General features: G+C 30.4%; 2 protein-coding genes and 1 non-coding gene across 4 annotated transcripts; 1 reads left to right on the forward strand and 2 right to left on the reverse strand.

Annotated features, from left to right (window-relative positions):
- Positions 1-276: 276 nt before the first annotated feature.
- LOC124939933 (2-methyl-6-phytyl-1,4-hydroquinone methyltransferase, chloroplastic-like) lies at positions 277-2,878 on the reverse strand. The gene is made up of 3 exons (XM_047480395.1): positions 2,268-2,878; positions 843-1,149; positions 277-625 (listed from the first exon to the last, which is right to left on the reverse strand). Exons 1-3 carry the CDS (start codon positions 2,780-2,782, stop codon positions 470-472), a joined length of 978 nt encoding a protein of 325 aa, XP_047336351.1. The 5' UTR covers positions 2,783-2,878; the 3' UTR covers positions 277-469.
- Positions 734-817, forward strand: TRNAL-CAA. The gene has a single exon. It is a non-coding gene; the product is annotated as a tRNA-Leu (tRNA).
- Positions 2,879-3,961: 1,083 nt separating the features above from the next.
- LOC124938542 lies at positions 3,962-7,231 on the reverse strand. Of its 2 annotated transcripts, none has more exons than XM_047479004.1 (4): positions 6,534-7,231; positions 4,896-5,524; positions 4,631-4,821; positions 3,962-4,553 (listed from the first exon to the last, which is right to left on the reverse strand). In XM_047479004.1, exons 1-4 carry the CDS (start codon positions 7,006-7,008, stop codon positions 4,124-4,126), a joined length of 1,725 nt encoding a protein of 574 aa, XP_047334960.1. In that variant the 5' UTR covers positions 7,009-7,231; the 3' UTR covers positions 3,962-4,123. The 2 variants fall into 2 exon arrangements, with proteins under 2 accessions (XP_047334960.1, XP_047334958.1); XM_047479002.1 differs by having other exon boundaries at positions 4,896-5,527.
- Positions 7,232-18,378: the final 11,147 nt, after the last annotated feature.

The following is an 18,378-nucleotide window of genomic DNA, read 5'->3' on the forward strand; positions in this document are numbered from 1 at the left end:
TGACCTAGAATTCTCAAAATAAAATAAAAATTATGACCTAGAATTATAGCATGTAAAAAAATACTTATTTTATATGAATGAGCTGTAATGATATAATTCCCATTCAAATAAACTTGATAAGATAAAAAAATATGATCTGGGCAGGTAAAATAATAGATTTATCCCAGCACATTTCTAGTCAACTATAATAGTTTTTACCCAAAATGGTTAGATTCATTGGTTTATATTGATTTTGCAAGAATATTGCCAAAATAAAAGTTTATCCAATGAACCAAATCACAAGAAATTGCCTGCATATATATGGGTTTTAATGATGACAAATGCAAAAAATCCTAATAAGTTTAGAATAAAACAATTTTGATAAGCTCATCAATATATAATGTACCCTGACTTCTTATCATACATTAATTTACATGAAAACTGAACATTGAAATGAACATAAATTAAAATTGCTTAATTTGTCCAAGATTTAGATTGACATACCTTTAGGGAAAATTTTATCCTTAATCCACATGTAAATGGGAATTAACACATAATAGGCTCCTGCAATCGCACCCAGAAGAAGTCGAGAAAGAAACACAACACGGTTTACCGGTTTGCTCACATCCTCAGCCTTCGGACCAAGCTGCATAACACAAAACAAAACAAAACTATTTCTTATAATCAACAAAAATAAACATTAATAATGTCTATTTATTATGATCCTTATAACTTAATCATATTATAAACATATGTCAGGATGGCCGAGTGGTCTAAGGCGCCAGACTCAAGTTCTGGTCCACTAACGTGGGCGTGGGTTCAAACCCCACTTCTGACATTTTTAATTTTTGCAATTTTTATACCTGTAGAGGTGAGTCCCCTGATAAGGGCTTAACACCAGTAACAGAACAACCCATGATTAGGCCATGTCTTCTAACACCTCTATACCATTTAGGACCAATTCTTTTCAATTGAACATCCTTAAAACCAGCCTTCTTAAACCATTCAATATACTCTTCTTCCTTTGGAAAGAGCATCCAAGCATCCGCAAAAAATCGAGACAGCCAAAAAGTTGGGTAAACGGGACCAATTATGCAAGCCTTTCCACCAATTTTAAGCACCCTGTATGCTTCCTTCACACCCCTTTGAGGATCTGGCCAGTACTCAATACTGTATAGTAAAGCAAAGCAAACAAAGGGTAAAAACAGTGATTAATCAATGATTCTTTGAAATATCTCATGTCTAATGTCTCAAATTCGGTTTTCGCATCATTATCTCATTGTATGATAAGGTGTCAAAAAACAAATTCAAATTCTCACTAAGTTCACATTGAAGAAATCCTGTTATAAATGAGGAATGGTGAACCAATCCTTATTAAGAATGCTGAACTTCAATAAATGGATCAAGTTACATAATCAATGATTGAGATTTAGAAGTTGCACAAAATTTGTAGAGATTGAGGAAGCAAAACAAGTTTATATGTATTGAAGGCTAAAATGTCGTTAATACTCAGTTATCAACATTCAACCATTCACTCATGTCTCAAAAGACTCGGGTTTCTCCTTAGAGACTATTTGGTTTTAGCTAATCCTTATACCGAAAAGTCAACATTGAATGTTATTACTTGTAAGATTACCATTTTATTTACTACAAATGTTGATAAATATAAATGTTAATAATAAAAAAATAACAATGTAACTCTTTAGAGTTTATCATGTCTTATTCTCAAATTACAACTTTTTACCTACTTTAATCTATCATGATCTTTCATATACTTTAACCTTATTATGAATGCTGAACTTCAATAAATGGATCAAATTACATAATCAATTATTGAGATTTAGAAGTTGCACAAAATTTGTAGAGAGTGAGGAAGCAAAACAAGCTATATATGTATTAAAGCCTAAAATATCATCCATACTCAATTATCAAGATTTAAGACCATTCATTCATCTCTCAAAAGAGATGATACTCAATTATCAAGATTCAAGACAATTCATTCATCTCTAACTCGGGTTTCTCTTTAGACACTCTTAGTTGTAGTTATCCATTTACCGAAGAGTAACATTAAATGTTATTTACTTCTAAGATTACCATATTATTTACTATAAATACTGATAAATGTAAATGTTAATCATGAAAGAATAACAATGTAACTCTTTAGAGTTTATCATCTCTTATTCTCATACCATTTCATCATGACATGATCAGCTAACAAGTTAAATCACAAGAAAACAAAGTGTATATAGATCAAATGCAAAAGAGAAATTAAGAACTGATCCAATCACCTTCCAGCTGAAACATATCTATCAGCATAACCAGTAGGAAAAGGAAGATCCTCAGCATCACCTTCAACAATCTTACATTCCTTAAGAGGTTCCTTCTGTTTAGCCTTAGTAAGCTGATGAGGTGATTGATCAAGTATAGTCACATTTTTCGCATCAACATGTTTAACTATGCCAAGAGTTGTGAATCCAGTTCCACCGCCAACGTCAACCACTATCATCTTCCTATCGTACAAATCAGCTGGTTGTAGTGCATCATCACGCATATCCTCAGTCCAATGGCCAGGGTTAATGATATGATCATACACAATTGATAAAAATCTATAGAACCAAAACGCTTCTTTCTTATGCTGGATAAATCTAGGTTGAGAAACAGACCTTGATGCTGATAAGCTACATTTGGGAATTGTAGACCTCATTCTCCAATTTTTAACACTCTTATTAGGAAAATTAGAAGTTAATTTAGTTGGAGATGGGAATTTGAGGGTTTCTGATCCATTTAGCATTGTAGAAGCCATGAGAAGAAGCAATTTCAGTCGATTTGAGAGATGTTGTTCTTCTTCTGAAGCTGAGAGATGAAGACCACACGTTGATGAAATAAATGGTGAAAGATAGGACGAAGAAGATGAAGAACAGAAAGTTAGTTGTTTTATACTGTTTAAAAGTTCATTCTATCCTTGTTGATTTCTTGTTCGATCAATTTAACCTTTACACTTATAAAATGTCTCAAATCTTACTTAATATTTTTCATCTTGTTTGAGGTTTGATTTGGTTACCTTATAGTTATGGCTCACTAATCTCATGAATTCATACTTGTAACTACACACTCAAATAACAAGTTAGTTATGACTTTGGAGTTCATATTAACACTCTAGTATAAATTCAATCATGAACAAAATAATATAGAAAGCGGTTTTGATTCAAACTGTTAGTTTTGAGACGAGTTTTTTGGGTTTAACCTACAGCCATCGAAAATGTTGTTTACATTCTCGCCTCGACTCTGTTTGAACTTTTTTTTTAAGTGCAGATGCTAGTGTAACCCTCACAAATATAATATTCACTTTATCCTAAGGCATTTTAAATTTAAATTGAACCCTAATTACTGTTGATATTTGAGTTACCTTAATGAGTTATCTTTTAACGTTAATACAATTATGATTTTTTTTAAAAATATTACATTATAGTACATATTGTGCAATAGCAATAGCCTTTCCTATATGCTAGAAAAGGATCATGGAACCGATCTTGCCTGGATCGCAAATACCAAATACCAAGTTTGTTTATGTAGAGTCGGTCAACCAATTAATGTGAGTTGTGAGGTACAACAATTATTAGGAAACAGTCGAGTTAGAGCCCCTCATTGATGCTATACATCTCGCTTCATGTATTACACTCGCTACCGCAGGATTTACGCAATCGATCGAATTATTATAGATATTCATTCAGCAAACATAGGTCATCGAAAGGATCTCGGAGACCCAACAAAACATGAAAGTCAAAATCTTTCAGAAAATAAATTCTTTTTCGAAGAGTGGATATCCTCGTGGATAAAAACATCATTTAATATAATTTTATCATTATTTTTTAAGTAGAACCGGACAAAGATGGTAACTGCATCCCCACCCGATTCACCCCATTGTCATTCTTACTCATATAATTTACCCATATAGTGTAATATTCATGTGACCAAAGTACTTTGTTTGAATCTTCGTTATAATTTAGAATAAAATATAAATGTAACTAAAAGTGTATATAGAAAACTAAATATGAATAAAAAAAAAAGAAAAACAAAGATTTCAACAGAACAAGAACACATAATTTCTTATTCCTAAGATAATAGCTAGTATATATTATATAAACTATGCTTCATTCTCATCATCAATAGTTGATTCATCCTTAATTGTCTCCTCCTCTTCAACCCAATCAGATGGCCTTTTAACTTCTCGAAGTTGAACCGTGTTATCAAAGCAATGTTGGAATCCATAATGAGGAAACCTCTCGTACCATGTGTCTTGTTGTTCATGAGTATCCCAATGTTCGCCGCTGCTACTCTTCCCATACTTATGAACCCATCCCGACCCATTATGTCCTTCTCCCCATGTTCTGTTCCATCTCTCCCCATATTTTCCTTCCCACCAAGTCTCTCCTTGCTTCACACCACGTCCGTTTTGGTCAAAATTCTCGTCCCATTTGTCGCCCCACTTCGACCAACCATCTCCTTCACATCTCTCAGCCCATTTATCTGTGTACTTTATGCTACTTCCCTTCCCATCAAACTTCTCTCCCCACCTGTATGTATCATCAACAACTTCTATTTTTAAATATGATCTTATGATCATCATTCAAACTACAAGAATAATTTGTACCTCTCATGCCAAACGTGAGCATGTCCATCGTCCAAGGGTGTGGTTGGATCAATGCTGCACCACTTATGTGCCCACTTCTCGGCTTCCCCAGCCGCATCATAGTGTTCCCACCATTTCTCCTGCCATTCTTCACCTCTTGCGTTAACTCCCCACTTATTTGCAGTCTTTTCTAGGTGTAGAAGCCCATTGTCCTAACAAACAAACAAACAAAAATTCAATGTCTGTATTAATAAAGTTGTCGCGAATTACTTAAAAAAAAACAGACCTGCCACATCGATTCTTTCCAGAATTCATGCCACACGTTTCCTTCAGCATCGCGTCCAGATTTTTCTGAACCGAGCTCCTTGAAACCAAATTCATTAGCAGCCTCCCAATACTTGTCTTCAAACTCAACCGTTTTGTCAGCACTGACTCCCCTGGTCAGGGTCCACTTACAAACAACACCGTCTGGTCTTTGTTCAATACCTGTCTCTTTCCACCACCGAGATCCATCAGGGTTAAATCCTTCACACAATAATTCATTAGCCTCGGTTAGAGCTTGAGCTGCTTTTTCTGCATGTCCAGAAAACAAAATGTCGCGTTCGCGTTCCTCAGTAGGAACATCCAGTACTTTCTCAGTCTCCTTTAGAGACTGAAAAGGAGGTAGGACAGGAATTGAACTAGCTTCTGAAATCCTACTCTCAAGAGGGATTGACAGATATTCTGTTGACCTTTCTTTCTCCAATAGAGGGATCACATTTTTTGGTTTTGGAGAAATTTGTTCGGCTGGCTTTGTGTTATTTGTTTCATCTTCCTCACTATCTTTAGGGGGTGTCCATGCCCAAAAGTTGGGACCAGGGGTACCAATTTCAAAGCTTTTTGATTCTGAAATGAATATACTTTCCCCATCTGAACCTGCTAAATATATATATATAGTGTGATTAAAAACTCCATCAATTGAAGATTATTCTGAGATTCTCGTGAAAAACATATAAGGATCTTTAAAAACTTGAAGAAGAAAAAAATCAACTTTCTCACATGACTGAACTGAAAACTAAAAACACTGAAAAGCTAATTTATGCCTTGCTTTATTTGGACTAAATATCCTCTTATCATCAATTGTTTCATTAATCAAATCATCAACTAAAAATATAAACATTCAAAAGATATTTGATTCATTTAACTCAAATAACCGCAAATAATCCACTTTTACAGCAAACAAGATTTTGTTTTTTCAGAATATTAAGTTTATTTCAGAAAATCCTTACACAGAAAACAAGTTCTAGTTTCCCATGTAATTCTAGATAAGTAAAAATCTGCAAAATAGTAGTTATTGTTTTGAGATAAAGGTCAAAACTTCTGTTCTATTTATCAGTTGCAGCTGAAACAAGACGGAAATCACCAGTAAATATCAAGAAAATGGAGGATTATTACAGATTCAATTAAAAATTTTCAAATAATCTCATATCCCATCAATAGGTTGCCTTGGTTGGATTGTTTGAGAAAATAGATATACTCATTTTGTATTTATCACATTTTATCATCTAGATCATGGTCCCAAAAAGTGTATATATGTTATGTTTGTACAAAAACATAATGATCTAAAAAGTAATCATTTGGATCACGATTAAGAAAATATAGATCACCAAATGAATCCGAAACACGATAATCTGTATCATAACCTAAAGAATAATCTCAATGATATCCCAAAAAGATATCTTATACAAAAGAAAGAAGTGACAAATAGTCCCAAATAATCTTGTTAGATCCCTGTAATCAACTTTTGAGACATTTGCCCTTTCACTAGATAATTGTGATCAAGATACTGTAAGGTTTGAATTAACATCAACAATGGAAATGCCTGATCAATAATAGAATGTGCAAGCAAAATAGATTTATTATAGAGGTTAAAGTGTTTTGTTACCTCTCGGCTGAACCACATCATCCTCGCCTTCTTCAACAGAAGCTTCTCGGGGTTTCGACGAATTCTCTCTGACAAGAGATCGAGCAGCTGCAATTGCAGCAGCAGCACGGTCAATAACCTGCATACGTTGTATCCTATCTCTTTCTTCCGGCGAAACTTCCAGAAGCTTCTGAAATTCATTGCTCTTCCTCTCCAAAACCTCGGGAGTTTCACCATCGTCGTCTCCTCCACCAGTTCCTGCTGTTGTCACCGAGTTATTAGCAATTTTCTGAAACTCACTCGATTTCCTCTCCCGTTCCATCGCATTTTTCCACATATGAAGATACGAATCACCAACGTTGGAAGCCCTAATCTGTACTGTCTTCCTCGATTTCATCGATTTGATGAAAGACGTTAGGGGAAAACGGCGGTGGAGAGGAGTTATACGGATTGAACATGGTGTGAAGCGCGAAAAGGAGCCGAGATTGGACGCCATAGTAAACAGACTGAAGATGAAGATCAAAGCTGATATGGTGATGAAACTGATGAAGACGGCGGAGGAAGAAGAAGAGAGAGTTTGATTTGTTCGAAAATGGTGGTGGTCAAATGGAGTCCATTTCCACTTTTCTGTATGAATTTTACCTTCAATTTCAAGGAAGGTTTTGATACTTTCCTTCTCCGCCTTCCATGGCTTCTGATTCTTTAACTGATTTAACCATTTTTTATGGGCTACTTTGATTAAGTATCATTAATTTATATAGTATTTAAGCATGTCATTTGTATTGAAACATTACCTTTTTTTTTTTTCTCTTTTTCCTAATTTTTGTTTTACTTTTAAGTTATTTATATTTTAAGAAGTCTTAACCTAAAAAAATAGTTTGCTTTAAAAATGTAACAAATCTTATTTATATATTTCTAAAAATAAAATAAATAAATATAAAGAGAGACACCAAATGGAATAATACTACTATGAGTGATGATTTGGAATTACTCTGGGTTTGAACAAATTTGTAGGAAGTTATGTAAAGCTTATTTGGTATATGATTTTTTTTTATATAATTTAATTTTATAGAGTAAGGTTTCGCGTAATAAAGGGTTATCGGAAGTATTCAATTTTTATTTTGGGTGATGAACATTTATTGTGGTGTTAAATGTTTAACTAATATTTTTTCTGAGCTTAATTCTATTTCAATTTGGAGAAATGCATCGGTAAAATTAATCTTTGACATTCGGTCTAGTGGTTTTGCTAATCTATAAGATATAGAAAAAGATTGAATAAAGAGGAAAACATGTCCCATGATAAACTATTGTTCATAATTAAAAATAAGGGGATAAGTCATCTTCTCGGGATTTTATTCAGTGACATTATCTTAATAATTTTAATGTGTGACATTATTACACTTTATTTAATAAAGTCAGCTCAATTGATTTTTGTTGGAAAAATTATGGGAGTCTAAAATGCCTAACAACATCTCAATTTTTTGGTTGGAGTGTTATTCACGATGAAATTATCACTGATGATAGATATATGCGAAATGATATAATTTGTGAATCGTATGTGCTACAAGGAATTAAAAATTTACTTTTACATTGTCACTTGTCACGTTGTTGCAAATATATCTTTTGTAAAAGTTGACTGAAATTCAGTAAGTTATGTCGGCCGGAGGTCGTTAGTGACCATTGGGAGGCATCGTGGTGACTAAAAGAGTGAGATTTACAAGTTGAAATCGTTATCTCTATATTTTCTAGTGGACTATCTGATTGAAAAGAATTTATAATGTCATTATCATCACGATGTCGGAGATTAGATTCGAAAAATCTGTGAATTCGTGTGAAGACATTATCGTTCCTCTAGAAGACATTCGAGCTAATTAATTGTATTTATGTTTATAATTTTTCTTTATTTTTCAAAACTATTTTTTTTTCTTGTTATACTTCTGTATAACGATTTTTGTTTAATAGGTTATTTTAAAAAAACATAAATAAATATATATAATCATATTTTTATATAAAATAAAATTACTTATACATTTTACTTTGACAATTTTAAAGATAATTGTAACAATAACCATGAAAAAAATATTTTATTAATTATAAACAAAATAAATTTCATGTTTTACTTTTCATAATTATTTAAGTGATTCACATAACACTAATTTTCATGTGATTGTATGGTATTATCACATAGTTTTCAATATATTTTACTTCCACCACTTTTATAAATAACTTTTTAAATTTAAACATTTACCCATCATTACCGATCATTTTAATCAACTAAAATGTACTAATTTTTAATATTTTTAACCATTTAATATTATATATCTTAAAAACACAAAAATATATTTAGGAAATAACAAAATAAGTAGCTTATGGTACCTTAACCGTTGGCACTAGAGTCAAATATGAAATTAGTAAATAGTAATTGATAACTTCATAATCATTAAAATTTTGAAATGATTTAAAATAGTTTGTATGCATTATTTGAGTTATAAATTGTCACATATATTAATTTATAAAATATTTATTTATGGTGTCCGGTAGCAATGCCGACATAGATTGACTAGTTGAAAGATTCTCGTGATTATTGGTTTGAATTGATAAAAAAAAAAAAAAAAAAACCTCTAGAGTTTTCCAATCAAATATGTCTTTGTCACTACAATATTTGTAAAAGTATGAAATGTTGGCCACAATAAAGATCATATCACATGACTAGTTATAATTCATTTTTATTTAATTTTGGGTTTTTATTCTATTTATTAATCAAAATTATTAAAATATCTATTTAAAAATAAATAAATTATTTTATCATTATATATTAAGAGAAATGATAGAATCGTAAATAAATTATTGAGTGAATTAAAAAATTTTCGTTTGATCTTAAGGGTGGTTCGGATTGGAGTTATTCAAATAACATGGTTGGTTATTGCGAGAAATTGAGTATTTTTTTGGTAAAAAAAATTAAAATGTATTAATATACGGTATATCGATAAAATATAAAATAATAATTTAAAATATATAGTATTTTAATATTTTGGGTAATGAATTAAGTGATGTAATGAAGGAGAGGAGGAGTGATAGAATATTTTTAGGTTATAGTTATTTAAATAATCCCAAACGAATAAGGCATTAGACCATTCTCAACCCACAAATTCATTCTCAAACACAAAATGCAGTAAATATCACTTCGAAAAATAATTCATCTCAAACCCCAAAACTCATTTCTAAACTCAAAAGAATATTATTAGAATATTCTTTTTTTACACTAACTTTTTAACTTTATTAATATTATCTATATATTTATAACTTTACATATTTAACCATAATCTTTTCTTATTTATTTAATAAAATTAAAATAAAATTAATTATATATTAATAATTCATGCACAACAAAATAATATATCTTAACATTATAAATTTATAATTTATAATTTATAAAATTTAAATTTTAAAATATAGTATAAAAATATAAAATTAATTATATAAAAAAACTGAATATATAAAATTAATACATATCATAAGTTAAAGGACTTATTTATAGTTTTGAAAAGCAGTTTGTGAATAGTAATACCCAAATATGGTTATTTCAGAGAGAGAAAGTTACATTTTCACTGTTTGAGTTTGGGTTTGAGGGTGGGTTGGAACGGAAAAACGCAAAATGAGTTTGGGTTTGAGAGTAGGTTGGAGATGATCATAATGTTTTTTTTTCTTAAAACAATATTTTTGATTATTTTATAAAAGAAAATTCAGTTTTTTATGGTTTAAAAATTAAAATATTTCTTATTTTTTCAATCTATATCTTGAATGATAAATTAATTTTAAATAATTAAATAAAGAAGTAATTTTAGTGTTATAATAAATAAAAAATGATTAGATGAAACCGTTCATTGTATTCTAGTTAGTTGATTAGGACATTCTCACTCCAACAATTCAGGTTCAATTTCTGGCAACAAAATTAAATTTTACCCCACCTAGTGGAAAGAGGTGGGTTTGATACGGGTAATATCTCCTTCTGAAAAGGTTAGTTATTCTTAGCCTGATATTGTGAAGTTCCTAGTTATTATCACTTTTTTCTTATTTCTTTCTAGTTTTTTTTATTTATTATTTAAATTGATAAACTATGAAGAGCAAATCTAATTGTATTAATGTCTAGAATGAATTTTTTCTATGCAATACTAATTGATTTAGGCCTCATTTGTATACTAATTGATCTAGGCCTCATTTGTAAGTGCTACAAGATTTTGAAACCTATGGTTACGGAACTGAGCCCATTAATTAGTATAAAACATTTTATTTTCCAAGTCGGCCATATATTTGATCAAATATGATCCTCTAGTTCCTATAAAATCTATCACTAAACATAAATACTGAAAATTATCGGATAGAGTACTAGAACGGAAAGATCTATTAGATAATGAACTATTGGTTCTAAACCATCTTTTGCGTTTAATCAACACTTTAAAGCGCTCATTAGAAACTTTTTGAATGAAAACGAAATGTCATGGTTGTGAAGTGTTATGATATTTCTTTATAATAAAAAATGATTAAATGGTTAAAATGATGGTTAAGTTTTAGATAAAATCTCTTAAAATAAAAAATCAAGCAATGTTTTTGTTTGTTTGGGTGATTTAATATTTTATTATTTTGTTATGATTTTTTTTATTTGTTTTAAGTGTATGTTTGAATGAGTGGAAATGAAAATGGCATTGGTATTGTAATTCTAATTTCAATTTAATGAGAATTGACATTAAATTACTATTCAATTTTTGTGTTGGGAAAACTATAAAATTGTAATTATCTATGTTTGAAAAAAAATATATAATAAAAATAATTTTAACATATATTATTTATTTTATTAAAATATTAATTTGACATAACTAATTATAATAACACATGTGTTAAAATATTTTTAAAATTTCAATTTTTATTAAAAATATCGGTTCATAATGTTAAATTAATAGATTTAAAAAAAAATTATATCGATTCAACATTTTAACTTTCTAAATTCAAAAACAAAATATCAGTTCAAAATATTAACTTTTTAAATTAATATATATATATATATATATATATATATATATATATATATATATATTTAAAATTTTAACTTACTAAATTAAGAAAAAGTCACTAATTTGATATTTTAAAATCTTAAATTAAAAAAAAAATATCTATTGAAAACTTTAATCATGTTTTAGATGATAAAATAATAAGTTATTTGGTTTGGAAAAAATATTAAAAAAAATTGGAGTTACAATTTAGATATAAAAATAGTGGAATTAAGAACGGCAAAATTACACTAGATTGAATTTCATTTAAATTTTAATTAAAATTCTAATTTTTAATATTAAAGGGTCTACCAAACTTAAGAATTTGAATTAAACCTCATAATTCTAATTATAATGTTAATACCAATTCCAGGTACCAATATAGAATTTTTGAAACAAAACAAAATTTTAAAAATTATATACATTTTTAGCAAAGTAACTTAAATAAAGAGAGTTTTACCTTAAAATAATTAAAAAATTTAAAGTTTATTCTCATCTTTAAGAAGTTAAGTTAAAGGTTACAACTATAATTCAGAAAAGAATTCTGAAGAAGGCTGGTGTAGTTTTCTAAACTAAAAAAATAAATAAATTATATACATCTCAATTTCGTTAAAATTCAAAATTATTATTAAGTTACCGAACTCAATTCTAATTCTCAATTAACTTCTATTTTATTGAATCATTTTGTTATAAGTTTAGTTTAAGTATATGAACATATCTATTTTAATTTTAAAAGTTCATTTAGATTCTATTGTTATTTTTTACTTAAGTTCTTCTTTCATTACTATTTTCTATTCTAAAAATCAATCAGGCTAACTATAATTTTTTTCCACTAATTTCAATAATAATAATATTAATCAGAAAAAATCTTACACAGAATATTCACATACTTTTTTGGTTTTTCATATTGTGGGCTTAAAAAATGTCAAAGATCTAAGCCTATTAAATCACACACTTTTAAAATAATCTCGTAAATATAGAAAACTTATATATAATGATGCTTAATTTTAAAGTGTTTGTATTGTTAGGTCGAAAACTGCTGTTAATTTGGATATATATGTGAGATTAAATGAATACTTGTGTCGGATTGTGGGTTGACCCGCACATAAACTTAAAACGGTTAAAAATAAAATTAAAAATGTTATAGGTATGTTTCAAACTTGTAACCTAACAAAAACAAGTACAACTTTTTAACCAACAAGAATAATAAGACTTTATATTTTAAATTTAACACCAAATGTCTAACAATCTAAATTCAATTTTTTAACTAATAAATATATATATATATATATATATAGAGAGAGAGAGAGAGAAATGATTAGATGAGGGAATTTGGTGAGGGAATGACTTGGCATAATCTTATTCGCTGAAAAAATCAAATAATTTCTCTCTTTTCTCTCTTTCCTCCCACTTTTACATTTTTTAAGTGATGCTAAGTTATTCCCTCACCAAATTTCCTCTCTCTATCAACCTAGGTGACCCTCAAATTACTTCGATTGCTTACTTTTAGCCCTTAAATTATTTTTTAAAACAAATCGCTCCTCAAACTTTCAGAAAGGGTCACCAATGACCCTTCTATCAATTTTTTCGTTAAATATAACGGTTCTAACTAAAAGCCTTCAAACTATTATGATAGTTTACTTTTGCCCCTCAAACTATTTTGATAGTTGGTTTTTAACCCTTGAATTATTTCTCTCCAAAACTATAACATATTCAATCTTGACTCTTTTCTATTTTGTTTTATGACCAAATTTAAAGATAATTTGTTCTCTTGAAATCTATCAATATTTGTAAAATTTACAAATATTGATAGATTACAATAGAGTTTTAAACAATTACAATTTCCTATATTTTTTTTGGCTTTATATAATAATGTCAAATAAGATGAAACATGTGAATGTGATTAAACAATTGCAACATCAATTCCAGACTAATAGTATATATTAATTCATTAAAAAGTATTAAAAACATCAATAATCATCTTTTACACACTATAGTTAAAAATGCAAAAAAATACAGTTAAAAACATAAATAGTAGTAACACGCTGCAATTAAGAAGACAAAATACTGTAGTTAAAATGAAAAAAGATCTACTCTTGTAGTTTATAATATCCATGTACTAAGCTCTAAAATATAGATTTTCCCATCATCTGCTTCATCCTCTATTTTTGACTAGTCACTGCAGTTAAAAAGAAAAATGTTGCAGTTAAAAAGACAAAAGATCTACAATATAATGTGAATACACAACAAATCAAATAAATCTACTTACATATTGGTTTTCTGCCCTTTTAATGCTCATCATTCCTCCCTTTACATCTTACAAGTTTTAGCATTGTGACATGAGTTTCCATACTTCTTACGGTGGATTACCACATACCTCCTCATCTTCTTTCCATAGTCTTTCTCTCGTCAGGTTCTTTTCTTCTTCCTTTTTTGGGTCTACATGGCTGAACCACACAAAAGGGAGGAACCAACACATAATAGCCCATCTCTTCTTCTTTCATGATAAAGTTTAATACTGAAAATTTAAGACTCAAGACCTGTAACCCAATATATGCACATTGAAATAGTATAAAAGTTAGAAGAATATATGAATATTAAAAACTTGATATCAATGCATAGTTAGAAAATGATGGTTTTATTTAGAGAAAAATATTAAACATCTTATCAAGTATAGTATAAGTCAGTAACTCTGCATTACTTAAACAAGTTGTCTCAAGTTTAAATGCACATTCAACTAAAATAATTTCAGCACAAAATTGAAATTGTCTATAAGTTACTATAGTAATAACTAATATCAACTCTATCTCCCAAATTAGGAAATAAATGAAAACAGAGAGCATGTAACAAGATGAACATGTCAAATGACCTTTTACCTAACTAGAAGAATCATTACTATTTTATTCCCTCTATATATCTCTTTTCTTTAATAAAGATAAATATATATTAGAAATTAGGTATACATGAGATAACTATAGCTAATACATGGAGTAATATGTTTAAAAGTAATATATCTTAAGGAAGAAGACTAAGAACTAATTATACAATAATAAGTACTTACCGTATACTCGATTGGATCAAAAATCGCAATTTATGGGTTTAATAATTCAAGCCATTGCTCTGATACTATGAGCTTTATCTCATGTCTCTCTTTACCCCTCTAGCAGACCCCTTCTTTCGTATCGATCTTAAGAACTCAAATATTTATCGCAACTTAGGGATTCTTTAAAAGACTCTTCTCTCGCAACTTAGGGTTTCTCTTTACAAAGAATGATACAAATCTATAGAAAAGAAGAAAGACGATATTAAGTAGGCAGGTCAGTCGGTTGGTCATAGAAAAGATGTAAAATCTGAATAGAATGATGGTTGAAGATAAGAGTTTTAATTAGAGACGTTATGTTGTAACGAAAAAATTGACAAAAAGGCCTTTGATGACCCATCCTAATAGTTTAAGGGTCATTGGTGACTTTTCAAAAAGTTTAAGAGGTAATTTGTTTTAAAAAATAATTTGAGGGATAAAGGTAAGCGATCGAAATAATTTGAGGGCCACCTAAGTAATTTGCCCTATATATAATGATGCTTAATTTCAAAGTATAAGGATTGTCGGGTCGAGAGCTATGATTAATTTAGATATATACGTGAGAGTAAATGGATACTTGAGTCGGATTGTGTGTTGACCAGCCCATAAACTTAAAATGGTTAAAAATAAAATAAAAAATGTTATATGTATGTTTCGAACTTACAACCTAACAAAACAAGTACAACCATTTAATCAACTAAGCTAATAAAACTTTATATTTTAAATTCAACACCAAATTTAATGAACGTGAGACATTTTTAACAATATAAATTCAACTTTTTAACTAACTAATATATATACATATAGTGATGCTTAATTTCAAAATATTCAAATTGTCAGGTCGAGAGCTGTGGTTAATTTGGATAAATATATATATAAGAGTAAATGAATATTTGGGTTGGATTGTGGGTTGACCCGCTTGTAACCCCCCAGAAAAACCCTTTGTATGAGGATTTTGCGAAATAGCTCAAGGTTCGAAAATTTCAACCTCGGTTTGTGTGTCAAAAATTTTCTTTTAAAATAAAACATTATTGAAAATATTTTTAAATGATTCCTGATAGATTTTGAAATTAATTAAAAATGATTAATTTCGTGGTTCAATTTTAAATAATTCAGGGATTTTGGTAATCAAATCACAATTTGATCTTTTATAAACTTTTAGTTTAAATTAATCAAACACAATTAATTTAATAGATTATTTATTTTGAAACAGAATCGCTAATTGATTTTTTGAAAAAATCAATAAAAGTTGGCATACATGTACAAACGTATTAACCAAAGTTTTCTTTTAGTTCGTAGTTTTGTGATACTCAGAAAATGGCTTTCGCGTTTCATCTTTTGTACCCATTTTAAAAACAGTATCTACTTATAAAGTTGACTTTTGAAAATCGGTTGTATAATGTTTGAGTTTTAACAAATTATTTTTTCGGTCCTACTCGTATTTCTAGGTTTTAACGTTATTTAAAATAATGAAACAACAATATTTAAATGATGATACTTTTTGCTGATGATAACTAGGGAGGATTATACCTGAAGAACATAAGTCGTTTTAAGGGTGTTAGAGTTTAGAAATAACACCAAACAGGCCTTAGTCAAAATATTTTTGTGGAAATATCCTAAAAATATTTTGAAATTATTTTCTAATTTTTCGGAAATTTTTAGAAAATAGTTTAGAGTTCCAAAATTATAAAAATAATCTTAGATTTTGAAAAGTGGAACCAAACAGGCCTTAGGACCGGAGTTCTAGGCCTTGGGTTTGTTTTTTATCGGTCGGGGTCTAAAAACCCTTGGTCCGAATCGAAGATCTTTGGCCAGAGTGCCAATGTCCCTCAGTGTGGGTGCTAAGGACTCTCGGTCCTTGGCTAAGATCGTCGGTCTAGGTGTACAAACTCACCGTTCCTAGGCTAGCTCTGGGTTAAGTTCCTCGGTCCTTGGTTTAGAAAGTCTTGCTCCTAAGTCGAGATTCCTCAGTTCTGGGTTTAATCTCTCGGTCGGACATCTCGGTCATAAGTGGAGGTTATCGATCTTAGGTTCTGGAATTCTCGTCTGTGATTCAAGAAAATTAACCCAAGAACAACAAATACATTTTTTTGATTTTTAAAATTTAAATTTGTGTTTACCATTTTAGGTTGATTGATTGTCTCTAACTTATTCAGAAAAGTCATAAATGATCTTAGGATCAATATTCAATCATAAAACACCATAAACAACAAGAATACAAGATTATGCAATTTAAATATAAAAATTTCAAATTCAAACTGTAAATATGAATTAGAGGGTGATTGAAACCTTACCAAAGATTGGAGAGCACTCCATGATTCTTAGGGAAGCTTTTGGGATGCTCAGATCTAAGTTTTAAGGCTTCAAATTCGAACAATCCGAAAATTTCTAGTTTTAATGGCGAATTTTTGATTTACTTCGATTTGAAGGTAGAACGTGGATTCCTTGGCTTCGTAATTACCGAGGGGGCTATTTATAGCTGCCCAAAGTCGGTTGTGAGCTTTAAGTGGATCGAAACAGCCAAAAATCATTAATGGCGTTTTGGTTGTTCTTGATCCCATTTAAAGATATATGCAGTGATTGTGTTTATATTTGTAGGGCAAATGATCACTAAAGTAGGGTGACCATTTCACATTTTGAATTAGCCATTTTGGTTGACTATTGTCACGGCCCACTTGTCTTCCTAACCCAAGAGGCTTAATCTTTCATGAAGGCCCAACACAAGGAACCTTCTAGAAGCCTTGTAAGAAAGAATGTCATGCTCTACATTAATGGGTCATTTAATGTAGTGGTTGGTTGGTAAACTATTAAGGTGGTAGTTGGGTAGTAAGTCATCAATGTAGTAGTTGGATAATACACAATTAAAGGGGTAGTTGAATGTTATGTAATTAATGCAGTAGGTGGGGATAACCCTATAAATACCTTTGAGGTATTCCTTTGTAAAGTACCAAGTATTCAAGTGAGATAATATTAATATTCTTTGTAAGAGTTTACTCTCTCTCTAGAATTCTTGTATCAATTCTATTAAACGTCGAGTGTGTTGCGTCGAGAAAGGCTGACTAGTTACTCGTTCTTGCGAAGATCATAACTAGTGCCGCACGGATCGTCAGTGGAAAGACTGAGCCCGTGACAATTGGTATCAGAGCTGAAATGACGAAGAGATCGGATGAAAGTTCAAAGGTCGTGGATGAAGTAGAGAATCTTCCCCACGGGACCGGAGAAGATGGTAGGATCTCCCGCAAAGCTCAAACGGGAGGATCCAAAGCTACCAAAGAAAGAGAGAGATCAAGGGATGCTATTGTTGACATTATCGCTAGGCTGGAGAAGGTAGAACTCACTATGGCGTACGGACAAGATAATGCCGGGGACCTAGAGGAACGCATTGCCGAGCTCGAGAAAGAGAGAGACGAGCTCCGAGAAGGAATGCAAGGTGCCTTGAACGAGGTCTTGTCCAAATGTCAAGAGCAAACTCAGATCATGGAGCAAACCCTACTTGGCGAAATCAGTACCTTGACCGAGAAACTCGAGGTAATGTCATCTAAATTACAAGCCACTGAAGAGAATGTGGCGTTACTCAAGAAGGCGGTTGCGCAAGAGTGCGGACGTGCGCCTGTAGAAATCCCAAATCCGTCAAGGATAGATGTTCCAAGGCCTAAAGCGTATTTAGGCGAGAGGAATGCGAAGGAGATTGATAACTTCTTATGGGGTCTGGATCAGTACTTCAAAGCTCTCGGCCTGGTAG

The sequence above is a fragment of the Impatiens glandulifera genome, chromosome 5 (genome assembly GCF_907164915.1).
Source record: "Impatiens glandulifera chromosome 5, dImpGla2.1, whole genome shotgun sequence".
Taxonomy (NCBI): domain Eukaryota; kingdom Viridiplantae; phylum Streptophyta; class Magnoliopsida; order Ericales; family Balsaminaceae; genus Impatiens; species Impatiens glandulifera.